Source organism: Caretta caretta, chromosome 11 (genome assembly GCF_965140235.1).
Source record: "Caretta caretta isolate rCarCar2 chromosome 11, rCarCar1.hap1, whole genome shotgun sequence".
Lineage (NCBI taxonomy): Eukaryota > Metazoa > Chordata > Testudines > Cheloniidae > Caretta > Caretta caretta.
The window spans coordinates 21,203,273-21,217,122 of NC_134216.1; the positions used below are offsets into that span (position 1 = coordinate 21,203,273).

Here is a 13,850-nt window from a genome sequence, read left to right on the forward strand (position 1 = left end):
GGTGGATTTGCTTGCCTCAGAGATTCATGGCAGCCCTCAGTTTGGCCACTTTTGCTAGTGGCTCAAACCTGCCATTCACTCAGCTAACCTCATCACTGGAAAGCATGGGGAAAAGGAAGGAGAACAATCCCCACAGTCTCTGCTGGTCCACCTAGTGGGTCGAGAGACAGGCCAGGGACCTTCCCCTCTGGTGGGACCCACAGTCCAGGTCAACTCCTCCTGTATCCAATAGGGAGTTGGGAGGATGGGGGGAACCCGGGCCCACCCTCTACTCTGGGTTCCAGCCCAGGGCCCTGTGGATCACATCTATCTACAGTGTTTTGTGTAACACCTGTGTGACAGCTACAACTCCCAGGGCTACTTCCCCATGGCCTCCTTCCAACAGGACCTTATCCTCTCCACAGGACCTTCCTCCTGATGCCAGATAGCGTTTGTATTCCTCAGTCCTCCAGCAGCACACCCTCTCACTCTCAGCTCCTTGTGCGCCCCTCACTGACTGAAGTGAGGTCCTTTTTAAACCGGGTGCCCTGATTAGCCTTCCTGTCTTAATTGGTTCCAGCAAGTTCCTGATTGTTCTGGAACCACCCCTGTTACCTTACACAGGAAAAAGGGACCTGCTTAACCTGGGGCTAATATATCTGCCTTCTATCACTCTCCCCATCAGGTTCCCTTTGTTTGACCCTTTGACAGCACTCCTGTCCCTGTTATTTCATTAGTTGTTCCCCGGAATCATTTGGTTTCCAGGTCCTGTGGATCCTCCCCTTAGGCTGCGGGGGCGGGGGAGTCCCTTTAGCAGTGGGTTGGCTCCCACAGCCACTTCCTGGTTCTCAATAGGATCACTCTCCTGTAGCCATCTGGCCCGACCCTGTCATAGTATATGGTTTTTGCAAATAAAACCTGCAGTTGGATAGGAGACAGTTTAATATATGAGGGCTCTGTAAAGGCCCACTTGGTTGCCGGGAGCCATCATGGAATGCTTGGTCAAATTCCAGCAGTTTGGTAAGGACCATTGGAGGTGGGTTGATGCCTCTCAAGACAACAGAAACTAATCCATCAGGTACTTTTATTTCAGGGAAAATGGCACTGAGACAAAGGAGGATGCAGGAACCAGAAGCTTCTGAGAAGAAAGTTTGAACTTGGTTCTGAAATAAAAATTTCCTGTACAAGAGAGTATAAACAGGGCACCTGTAGGTGAATAGTACCTGAGTTCATTCATGGGTTAACTTGTAATTAACAACATAAGAATTTGTTAACCAAGTCTGGAGTGGAGCTGTGGTGTCTGGGTTTTCCTGCAGTGGCCTTCAAAGAGCACCTACTATAATTACCAGTGAGTAACCCCACTCCTGGGGAGAGGGTCCTTGGAATAAGGGAGCAGAATGACAGGTGACAACAGATAAAATTTCCATATGCAAAGCTTTATGTTGGCAACTGTTACATGAGCCTGGGGCATACGAATGAGCCTGGGGCATATGGGGTTATGACAGAGTATCTGGTACCTTTTATCTGCTTTCTTAGAGACTGGTGGAAGGTCAGGGTGAAGGATACCGGGTAGGATCTATAGTCTCTGTGTCTATTTTGGTAGCCTCAAACTCTGGAATCCCTGTCAGAAGCAGAGGGGTCAGATGTCTGAGGTCTTCAGGAGTAGGAGAGCGACTCTCCCCTGAGGTAGAAGAGGATAAAGAACATTCCTCTTCATTTTGTGGAACAGACTTAGCAGGGGTCCCAGGATATTATCTAGGGAAGTCCCGTCTGTACCAAAGATGTACTCGTTCCAAGGTACTATTGATGGCTAGTGCCGACTGGTATATCTCGACAACAGGAAATAACGGCAGAGAGTTTGGGAGATAAGATACCATCAGATGCCTTGGTATCCTGAATCTCAGTGTCAAAAAGGTTAGTACTATCAACAGCAAGTTAGAAACTGTTAGCACCAGAGTAGGCAGAGGTAATGACATACTTGTATGACACTCGGGGGTGCAATCCAGACAGTGAGGGGCTGTGTCACCACTTGCCCTGCAACTTGGGGTGCCTCACAATGCTTTGCTGCTGTAGCACCCAACCTAGATAACAGCATTTAAGTCACATCCTGAGTGTCTCTGGCTTTCAGCAGCCTTGGTTACTACTTGCAGGGCTACCCCAATTATAGAATCATAGAATATCAGGGTTGGAATATCAGGGTTGGACCTCAGGAGATCATCTAGTCCAACCCCTTGCTCAAAGCAGGACCAATCCCCAACTAATAATTGAGTATCTCGAGGATGGTGAAGTTTGCAGATGACACTAAGCTGGGAGGGGTAGTAGACGGTAGGGATAGGATACAGAGGGACCTAGACAAATTGGAGGATTGGGCCAAAAGAAATCTGATGAAGTTCAACAAGGACAAGTGCAGAGTCCTGCACTTAGGACGGAAGAATCCCATGCACTGCTACAGACTAGGGACCGAGTGGCTAGGCAGCAGTCCTGCAGAAAAGGACCTGGGAGTTACAGTGGATGAGAAGCTGGATATGAGTCAACAGTGTGTCCTTGTTGCCAAGAAGGCTAATAGCATTTTGGGCTGTATAAGTAGGAGCATTGCCAGCAGATTGGGGGACGGGATCATTCCCCTCTATTTGGCATTGGTGAGGCCTCATCTGGAGTACTGTGTCCAGTTTTGGGCCCCACACTACAAGAAGGATGTGGAAAAATTGGAAAGAGTCCAGCGGAGGGCAACACAAATTATTAGGGGGCTGGAGCGCATGATTTATGGGGAGAAGCTGAGGGAACTGGGATTATTTAGTCTGTGGAAGAGAAGATTGAGGGGAGATTTGATAGCTGTTTTCAACTACCTGAAAGGGGGTTCCAAAGAGGATGGATCTAGACTGTTCTCAGTGGTAGCAGATGACAGAACAATGAGTAATGGTCTCAAGTTGCAGTGGGGGAAGTCTAGGTTGAATATTAGGAAAAAACTTTTTCACTAGGAGGGTGGTGAAGCACTGGAATGGGTTAGTACTGTCATTGTAAAATATGGTTTTGTGTAGAAAAGTGTGACTGGTGTTGCACAAAAACTTTATATGCTAGATGTCTCTTTTGCATCTGGTGCCAATTAATTGATTTTTCTTGATTTTTTTTTTTAAAAACCTAGGGAGGTGGTGGACTCTCCTTCCTTAAAGGTTGTTTTTTTTTTTAACCCTAACACACTCACTGTTCCAAATTCTCCCCCCAACACGTACATTTTGCACTGTCCTGGACAGTCCAGGTATATTAGGTCCACCGCCCCTCTAAGAGGATCAACTTACCTAAAATGGAGTTTCCAAACAATTCACAACACTGAATTAATTGTGAATTAAAGAATAAAGCAAGTTTATTTAACTACAAAGAGACAGATTTTAAGTGAGTACAAATAATGAGGATTAAAGTCACAAATGTTTCAAGAAAAATAAAGATAAAACACTTTCTAAACTTAACAAACTAGACTTGGTTCAAAGTGAAGTCCATTACTACATGTTTCAGTAACAATGCTGACCAAACTCTCAGGCCAGGATCTGCTCCTAAAGTCCAACGGCTGTTTCCTTTGTCTTCTTAGGTGAAAAGAGAGAGATGGGTAGGGAGAGATAAATTGCTATTTGCCTCTTTTTCTTCCTAGGTACCTCAGGTGACAATCTATGTGTGTGCTCTTTAGAAAAGCGGTATGAACTCCTACCTCTATTAGCCAATGAGGAGAATTTGGAAGCAGGAACCTAGAGGAGTGCTTTGAAGTGGTAAGAGGCCTGGAACTGACCATAGAGCCAGTGCTCACCAGATTACTTCTGGAAGAGGATTGTTCAGATCTGCGTGGATCTTCTTTGCCTGGATCAGAAGCTGACCTCATGGATTTGTGCAGAGGAAAACATTTCAGTCAAGTCTCTCTCATTTTTTGTGTTTGTTTTAGAAAATGAATGACAAACTGAACATTTGTCTGTGATGTGTGCCTCAAAAAAGCAAACTAAACAACTTGTGCAATCATCATTGAGACATACAGCCACTTCACAGAACGGTCAATACTTAAACTCTAGCGATCTCTGTTCAGCCATGAGGACTAAAGAAACTTGGTACAAGATAACAAAAGTTAAAGTAGGAATTTTTTTTCTAAACACTAAATTAATCTAAGGGAATAATGTTTTAAGTTCACAAGTGCATAAAAGATAGAACTCACAGAACGATGCTTGGCCCCACTCTGCTTTTTATGTCTTTGAGAGGTGGGATGTGGAGATAGGACAATCAGGGCACAGGTGCATCCCGACCGATGGCCAAAAGATTCCATTCCATTCCATTTTTGATTGCATGGGGAACATTTGCATCAATAGTTGAATACATAATGGATAGTGAACCAAAAATTGTATGTTTAACTGTGACGGGGCAAGGCCAGATGGCTATAGAATAGTAGTGGGAGATAGATATATTAGCTCCAGGCTAAACAAATCCCTGGTACCAGGATAAGTGAAATGGCAGCTGCTCCAGGTCAATTAAGACACCCGGGGCCAATTAAGAACTTTCCAGAAGGCAGGGAGAATGCTAGGTTGATTGGGACACCCAAAGCCAATCAGGGGCTGGCTGAAACTAGTTAAAAGCCTCCCAGTTAGTCAGGTGGGTGTGCATGTCAGGAGCTGTGGGAGGAAGTTGCGCTGTTGGAGAGACTGAGCAGTACACACCATATCAGGCACAAGGAAGGAGGCCCTGAGGAAAGGGTGAATTGGAGCCTGAGGAAGTGAGGGCTGTTGTGGGGGAAGTAGCCCAGGGAATTGTATATGTCATGTTTCTAAAAGGTCAGCTACCATAGCTGATACTATTAGGGTCCCTTGGCTGGAGCCTGGAGTAGAGGGTGGGCCCGGGTTCCCCCATCCCCACTTTGCCCCCTGATTAATCACTGAGACTGGGAGACAACAGAGACTGTGCAAGGAAGGATAACTTCTTCTCACCTCCCCCGCTGGCTTATGATGAAAATGGCTCAGTAGACTGTGACCCTTGTCTCTAGAGAGAGAAGGATTATGTGGAGGGTCACAGTGAGCCTCTGAGGCTCACGAAATCCGCCAGGAAATGCGGGACCCATGGAGGCAAGGACAGAGCTTTGTCACATTAACAAAAATTGACAGAAAAACCAACAGAGCCCAAGGGCTTTCCTGAATTATTTTTAATAGCAGCCTTCTCTCCAGGAGCTAAATAACTTTAAAAAAATCATATTGTTCCTGCTATTTGAGAAAGGTAGATAGAATCTAAACATCCAATCACTGCAACAGAATGGGCTGAATACCTGTATACAAGGTATTTTAAAATTTTATCTCTGTTTGCTGTGTTGTAGTCCCAGGAGAAACAAGATGGGTGATAAATATATTTTATTGGCCCAACTCCTGTTGGTGAAAGAGACAAGTTTTCAAACTACCTGGAGCAAGAGCTCTGAGTCTTGAACTGCAACAATCTGGATTGCCCTAGATTTCTGTTTAAGGCAGCCAACTAACAAAATGTTCCTTTCCCCCCCCCCGCCCTGCCTGATTACCATTATAACTGTAAAAGCCTAAACCAGGCAAATTCAGCTTGTTTTGTGAGTTAAAATATAGAGAATTTATAAGTTCCTGCAATTATTCTGGAGATAGCAATGTAGCATATCCTATCCTATATTCAGAATTTTTTGTCTGGAAATTCAGTCAGTTTAGATTGTTGATTCTTCCTATTTGATGCCCATGCTAGTCTTCTTCTGAAACGCCTTAATTGCTTCCAATATACTATATCTGGAAAGGTATTAGCATCTAAGAAACAGACTCCCTATTTATAGAAATATTTTAGTGAGGACCTTGAAGCAAAAATACATTAAAACTCCAATGTTTATGTATAATAGTGAAAGCTACCAGAGTATGACTGGCCCCTGTTCCAGCATCTTCTGTGCTTTATTATTTATAAGATTGTGCACTGTGAGGAAGTAACCAAGTTTAGAGAGGTAGCAGTCCCGTTCCACAGGTCGAGTAGAGCTGCTCAGTGCAGGACCCAAAAGGGGGTTACCTCCATGTCACATTTGCTATTTCCCATGTCCTTGGGCTGGTGAGGTGGCTTGGCCTCCATTGTAAATTACAGTAGCCACCAGGCTCTTCAAACTTAGGTTGCCTGCAACAGCCCCTATGGACCTTTGTGACAACTAGAGATCACTGAAGCAGAGCATGCTCCAGTAACACCTCTTCTCAACATATTTCCTACCCACACCAGAGTTTATGATGGGATGTAGGGGCTGTGGTGAGCCAGGGAATCCACAGCTGGACACTAAGGCGAGTTTAGGGCTGTTTTGCGGCATTGAAGCATAGTGACAAATCATCCTTACTGAGGCCAACATTCTGGTCCACCTATATTAGAGAAAAGTATCACCCAATTTGTTGGATTCCAGATACTATATAGTCCCAAAACCAGAGTAAGCAAATATAATGATAATCTGGCAATACAACATGAAGAATAGGTTGGTCAAAAAAGAGACCTGTAATAATTTTAAAACCCTCTGTAAAAATAATCAAATTCTTATTTAGCTTTGCAAAAGGCACAGTGTGGAGGAATGTTGGATTATAGTTAGACAGTCAGTTGCATCTCCAACTAGCTAATCAGACTGAATGCATATGGTGCTCGTCACTGTGGTATCTGAGAGGCTTTCAAAACACAAAACCAAGTCCCATCCTAAGATACAGATTAGTAGTTCATTTAGTTAAGTATTGTGATTGTTAAAAATTCTGTCTTCTTTTGAAAGCTAAAGTAAAGAGATGTGTCCTGCACTTGGACATAAAAGCCACAAGATACAAGGCCAGCTCTTCCTATGCAGTGAGGCTGAAGCAAACAAAAACACAAATACCAGAGGATTATATTACCTAACACAAAAATTAGGTGTTTTTGACAGACTGAATTATAATAAACTCTGTTAATTGACTCAACTTTTCTGAAGGAAAGGATTGTCAGTTTCAGGAAAATGAAATTATTGCAAGAGTGCTATATTCATTTCTACATATTTGAAATGGGTTAGACCTTTTCTCCATTTGACTGTTTCAAGAGATGAACTTGAACAGCTTAATTATTCCACATGTGCCACTGAAGGAATTTTAAATAAGGATTTTTTTTCAAGGAGATAAACACAAATATACAGACTATAGTGACTGTATAAACTTTAGGTTCTATGGAATGTAAGCATCAGGATAATATCATGCTGTGTAAGCTGGTGAGTTCTATGTATATTTCATAAAATGCCATAACTTCTACATTCATGTACTTAAATGCATTTTACCAGCGTCCAGGTAATCTCACATGAGAACACAGGTTCAGGATATCTGCCCTAACAAGAACCTATGGCAGTACATTGGGTTAGACATCCAGAAGAAAATAAGTATGAGAACAAATAAGGGAATATAATAATAATAAAAGCATGAAAGAAATTGGGAACGTAAACTTTATAGCCCTGTCATAAAACACCTGTGTAATATCTGCTGCTTGGAGGCCCTGAGTCCATACGGGCATATTTCTTTTTATGTTAATTTGTACCATCCACGTTACCATGAGAAGGCAAAAACTAATGTGCTTTACAGACAATTGATCTTTATTATAATGAAGTTGTAATAATCTGTTTCAGCATCCAGACAAGCAAATATCACATACAAGTGAAAAACAAACCTTGCATATATGTTTAAATTATTAACTATAAACCGAATACCAGTGCAATCTGTACAACTGTTGGCCATTACAAAGCACTCTACAAATATTGGAAGCTCCTTAAAAGAAAAAAAGAAAGAAAAGTCTTATACAAACAAAAGCCTTAATGCATTTAAACCTCTTTGAATTATGCTGTTATTCCAAACAGTGTCAGCAGACAATCCAAATCTGATAATAAACATGCTGTTTAAAAAGTACCCCTACATTTACATTTAAATTAATTCTCTTTTTAAAATGATATTTGCAGAAGCATTCAACTAGAAACAATTTGTTTGGTTTGGGGTAAACCTCAAGTAAATATTTTTTTCTTAATCTGTGTGTCTGTCTGTGCATGATTTATGTACTATATTGTTTTCAAATACCCAGTTGTATTTGCAGATAGTTATTTGTGAATCCATGCAGTTTGTTTAATAACAAGTAGGCTAGAATCACAATTACTTCTGTTTTTGCATTCAAAGGCTTGAATTTATTTCATAGTCCCCCAACTGGAAATACATTCCATTTATTTCAATACAAATTCTATTTAAGATACCTACTAACCTTTTCCTTGCTTGACAGACCGTTCACTGGTAAACAAAACATTTTTAGTATCTGGTAAAGAGTTGTGAAACAGACTTTTACAATACCTAACTTCCTCTTGGTTTTGTTTAAATCCAGCATTTTTATCTACTTCATAGGACAGGCAAAAAAGGGCAAATGACTATCTTCATAAATATGTTATTACAATCTATACATAGCCTCATAACAGGTCTACATCTCTTATATAAAGTGCTGTATCAAAAATCTTATTTATTTAGGGGAAACTATGTTGATTTTAAGAGGTTGTGCCATCTCCAATTCCAGAATTTTGCAGCTGGCTGTGAAATAAGTTATTCTAATGCTCATAGCAAAAGTTATTAGCAATGTTTTGAAAATGCTATTATTGATGAAGCATTGGAATGAGAATCTATCAGGGCACACATTTCAAAAGAACAACACACAGATAAGCTATAAACAGGGGCATGACTATCATCATGTTTCCACTAACAAAAATGATTTCTCCTAGAAAGTCTAAAGGTGACATAAATATTTGGTAGCTTTACCTCGGTATTCTGTGAAAATTTAAAAATGCAGAATCAATCTTCCACTAGTGGCAAGAGCTACTTCAGTCAATACATTTATGTAAGATTCTCACACAGAAAATCTTTAAATCTATTCACGTCTCTTAAAAAAATAAAAGGGCAGATGTAGGCCAATCTTTCTTCCCAGCCTTTACATAATAGTACAGCATTTCAGCAGAATATTTACTGTTCTAATAGATTAAGACAGAGAAACCCATTACATTTTCAAAAAGGAAGGAAACCATCTTCTGTAACCACATCTAACTTCTTGTGAAGCCCCGATAAAAGTTACAGGAGCTCCCTTTTATGGGTGACAGGTAATGATGGTAGATAATAATATTTCCTTTCAGAAAAGAAATAGTTCCACACATGCTAGTTTACAAACTATATCTTGAGGATTTCTAAAATACTCACTTCTCTTTGCAAATTTTCTGAGATAATTCAAGCCTAGCGATCTTTACAAATTGAAGGTGGGAGGAGGGATAGTGATATATCAGCATGTGAGAAACATAACTTTGACGATCATGGTTTAGGTGGGTAGAATAGATCAATGTGCATATCAGGGAGTGTAGACAGGAATAGATGACAGTAATCAAGACAGAAGATTACCAATAATTAGACAAAACGTTGGCCATGTGGACATAAAAAAATGGTGAGATGTTGTGAAGGAAGAAGTACCAGGGGTTCGGGCCGAACCTGGATATAGAGGACTAAGGAAAAGGAGTCAAAGAAAACATCCTAGCAGTATAAGTGACAGGGAGGATGGTGGTATTATTGACATGGCAAAGCAGGTTGTTCTACTGTGCAGTGCCATTCACAAATATATAAGAAATGCATATTGAGAAAATACTCCATGCCATAATAAATACATATTGGGAAAATAATAAATATTGTAATCTTAATTACAGGTTATATGCCTGTATCTTGGGTTTTTATATATTAATAATTTTTTCATTAGACCTATAACCACAATTCTTGGTTATACACAATACCCACAAGAGGGAAATATCAAAACCATTAATTTATGCTGTTTATTATACTTACTATAAAAAAATTGTGAATTTTAGACCTATGCCAATGTAAAAAGCCACAGACCTCAATCGTGACTTATAATGCCCCTTTCTATGCCAATGCTCCTGCCAGTTGTGCAGTTAGTTTCTCTAGTTAAGTGTTCAGTGGGGTGGGTTTAGTCTACCAAATTAATTTTACTTGTGATCAAACAAACTTTGGATTGAGGTTTACAGGGGGTTGGAGGAACAGGAAAACCCACTCAGCCAACTACTCACTTTAAATTTCAATTTTATAAAACTTTCAATGTGCTGCAGAGTTCCCTGGCACATGGAGTATTACTTACAATATTGACATCTGTCTCCAGTGTACTCAGTCAGGCAGTGACAATAGGGTTGATTTCCAGCAGTGACACTGCAGGTTCCTCCATTTTGACAAAAATGATCACAAACTGTTTGATTGCAGTTTGGTCCTGTAAAACCCAGCGCACAGCTGCATGTAGGCCTCCCTATTCAAAATAAAGACAACTATTTTTATGGTAAAAATAAATATGCATTAAACTTAAAGTCAGTACTTTTAATATAAACATACTTTTCAGAAAATAGTAAAACTTTTGATTTTTAAGCCCACCAAGTATTTTTTGCTAGACACCACCAACACATTTCATTAATTTGTGCTGTTATAAAGAAATGCAATTTGGCTCCAGAATTCTAGTAGAAAAAAGCACAACAATAAATGAAGCAGATGCTCCAAAGATCACACCTAAGTGATTTCCCCATATTTTTGCAGATCCTCTTATCCAAAAATATTTGACCATCTACCATGTCATTGGAAAGTCACATTACATTTAAAGATAATTTTATGGTGATTTCTATGGTTTATATGGTAAATGTTTAATAAAGCTGTTAAGTTTATTGTAGTGAATGTAGACATGTTTTTACATCGTTTGGTGATTAGTGATTGTGAATTGTAAAGTTGCTGAGGAGTAACTCTTATTACCAAAGCAATCGAGTTGCTTCTTGTCTTTGTTGTAAGGGATAGATTGAATATGGAATTTACTACCATGCTCATTAACTCTTCTACTACCAAGCAATTCAATGACAGGTATGAAAATAAAATTCCAAGTCCTTGCCTGGAACACAATATTTTTGTTAGCACATTTACAAGTCGGGGGTGTTGTAGCTGGAGTGTGCCAGATAGTCTCAGCAGACTCTAGCAAAGCCTCATTCACAGGAAGGCCATACATGCAGAAGCTGAAGAATGTAGAATCCTGGATCTCCTCTAAAGGAATTTAAAAGCATATCTGCAATGTTTTTCATCAGCGCCTGAAACTGCCTAACATCATCTGCAATGGAAGGTGGTGGGTCCATTACAGCCTCATTTGGTGATGAGAAAGAAATGTTTGTTTTACCTTTTTGTCAGCCCTTGCCTCCTGCTCCTCAAAGGTCTCATCTAAAGGCTCAGGTAGAGGAGGAGGGAGTGATGGTTCAGAAGAATGGTTCTCCCTATGCTCTCTGGGAGATGGACTGAGGCCCTCAAGAACTGCTGGCAACAGAGGGCTCTGGGATCCCAATAAGGCCACTGGGGGGGCCCATAGGGCATAAAAGGAGCCATCTTTGGTCACACCGAATGGATGGAGATTGAGATTGTTTCACCCCACAAGGCTTTCTCTCAGCATAAGTAGGAGAGTAGTATTTCATAGAGTAGACAGGAGATCCCTGAACCAATATATGACAGTTGGAAGAATCATCCTCAACATATTCTAAGGGAGGTGATAATTGTTTGCCCTCAGTGATCAGTGTTGGTGAAGCAGGAGGTCTCAATGAGAAATGTAGAGGTGGTGACCCAGAAGGTCTTGGGGCAGATAAATGCACAGTACTGAGAAGTAACAGAGACTGTGGTTCACCTGAAACAAAAAGATCCCTTAAATATCTAAACTCCTATGGTACTGAGGGTACATGAGCATGAGTTGAGCAAGATCCTGTGGAGACCAATGTTGATACCAAGATAGGGACTGTCTAAAATGTATTGGTGCATCAGACACTGAATGGCTTGAACATGGTGCGTCCAGACTCGGACACAGATGGTACTGATACAGGGGTCTGGGACACTGGTATAGATATTGAAGGTACAACATAGTCTGATGGTGTGGACTTCTTTGAAGTGGGATGTCTACTAGAATGGACATGGCCACCTGTCGCTAAAGAAGTCTTTGGTACCAAATCCAGTTTGGTAGCAGAGTGGCTTTTAGAGGAAGCCTTAGATAACCTGAAGGTACTGGAACCAACTGGACCTTCAATAGTACTCTCCTTGTGATCTGAGTCTCTGAAACATTCTTTTTGATTGGTGACTCAGATGACTTAGGAGAGTTAACATTCCTGCTCTTCTTGTCAGCACCCAGAGTCTCACTGTGAGAGGCTCTTGGTACTGTGGCTGGAGATGCAGGTACTGTATCCCTCAAGGGTTTTGGTGACCAAGGCCCAGAGGTAGTCATGATACGTGGCTTTTGGTGACCATGATCTAGAAGCAGACAGGGCACTAAGTGAGCTTGGGCACTGGTGTGCAAGAGAGTTCTTGGAGCCTGGATTGGAGGCCAGTTTTAGGGCTCGCTTCATCATTAACCATTTAAATTTTATTTCTCTACTTTTATGAGATCTGTTTTTGAAGGAGGAGCAGATCGTACACTTGGCCGACATGTGGGTATTTCCCTCATAATGGAGGCACTGAGAGTAGCTGTCACTGACCACGATAGCTTCCTGATAGGAAAGACATCATTTAAAGCCTGGGGATCCCAGTACACCCCAAAAGCATTAATGTCCAGAATAACCCCCCAAGGGAGGAAATGAAAAAGAGGGAGAAACAAAACAAAAGACCCCAAAACTAAATACAATGAATTAAACTAAGCTAAGAAACACAGAAGCTAATGATAATTAACTATGTCTAAGCAAAGCCGGCATGCTTGACACTCCATCTCAGGCCAAAAACTGTTGAGAAGGAACTGAGGGCAGTTCACCCATGTAGCTCTGTGTATCCTCAGTTCGGGGCACAAGGATGTGTATAGAGCACATGCATGGTCAAAACAGGTACTGCTACTAAAAATCTCTAATCAAGGGTGCATGCACACCTGATGGGACCCTACTCAAAGAACTGTCTGGATCCAACTGGAGTTCACCATCTGCTCCTTCTCCTTTTAAAAATATATTCTACTCCAAAGTCTCTAAACTTCAGTCCACATCAATTGCCTTGACTTGTCAATTCTGCCCCACCCTTTCACACCTTCTAATTTCCCCTCCTCGTTGCTTTCCTTTCTCTTATGAATCACTCCTTCTCCCCTGGTCTTTCCCACTACATCAGTTTCATGCTGTCCCTGTTCCACTGAAACTGTTCTCACAATAGCCAGTAAATCACCTCTTTTAAGAGTTTCAAGATATGTCTGCAACTGGGAGGTGCGATTCCCAGCCTGGAATAGACAGACTCATGCTAGCACACCTTGAGCAAGCATGCTAAAAAAAAGCAGTGTGGACACTGCTGCAGACTCAGGCTAGCTGGCCAACCTGGACCCAGGGGTTCAGATGGGTTTGGACTTGGATGCCCAGCCCTATCTGCCACTAGCCCCGTAACATCCACACTTCTGATTTTCACACGCTAACATGAGTTGGGCTAGCATGAGGCTGTCTACCTGCACTCGTCCTCATCTCCATATTAATTATCCTTGATCTTTCTGCTACACCATCAACTGCTCACTACTTCTTTATCTGTCTTTCTTCCTTGGGCTTTGTGACTTTGTCCTTACCTGGTTCTCTTCTATCTTGCTGTTTACTCCTTCAGCATAACCTTCAGTAGAACTTCTTTCCTTCTCTTTCCCGCTCTCTTTTTGTGTTCCTCAGTGAACTGGTCTAGGTCCCCAGTTTTCATATTAGCCCTGGGTGATCTCATCCACCCTTCTCATGCCACTTATTACCACTATATTATTCACAACTCTCATATCCACTTCTCTATATGACCTTTCATAGTTTTTCCAATATCTTTTGATAAGTGTCCTACAACTTAATTAAA

At 41.3% G+C, this 13,850-nt stretch overlaps 1 protein-coding gene across 7 annotated transcripts in view; it reads right to left on the bottom strand.

Moving 5' to 3' along the window:
- The window catches only part of LRP1B (LDL receptor related protein 1B), a 1,334,345-nt gene that overhangs the window by 46,910 nt on the left and 1,273,585 nt on the right, over positions 1-13,850 (bottom strand). For all 7 annotated transcript variants that reach the window (XM_075117809.1, XM_075117811.1, XM_075117812.1 and 4 more), the window contains one exon: positions 10,141-10,302. In XM_075117809.1, the coding sequence (XP_074973910.1) occupies positions 10,141-10,302 (162 nt within the window). The remainder of the gene's footprint in view (positions 1-10,140; positions 10,303-13,850) is intronic.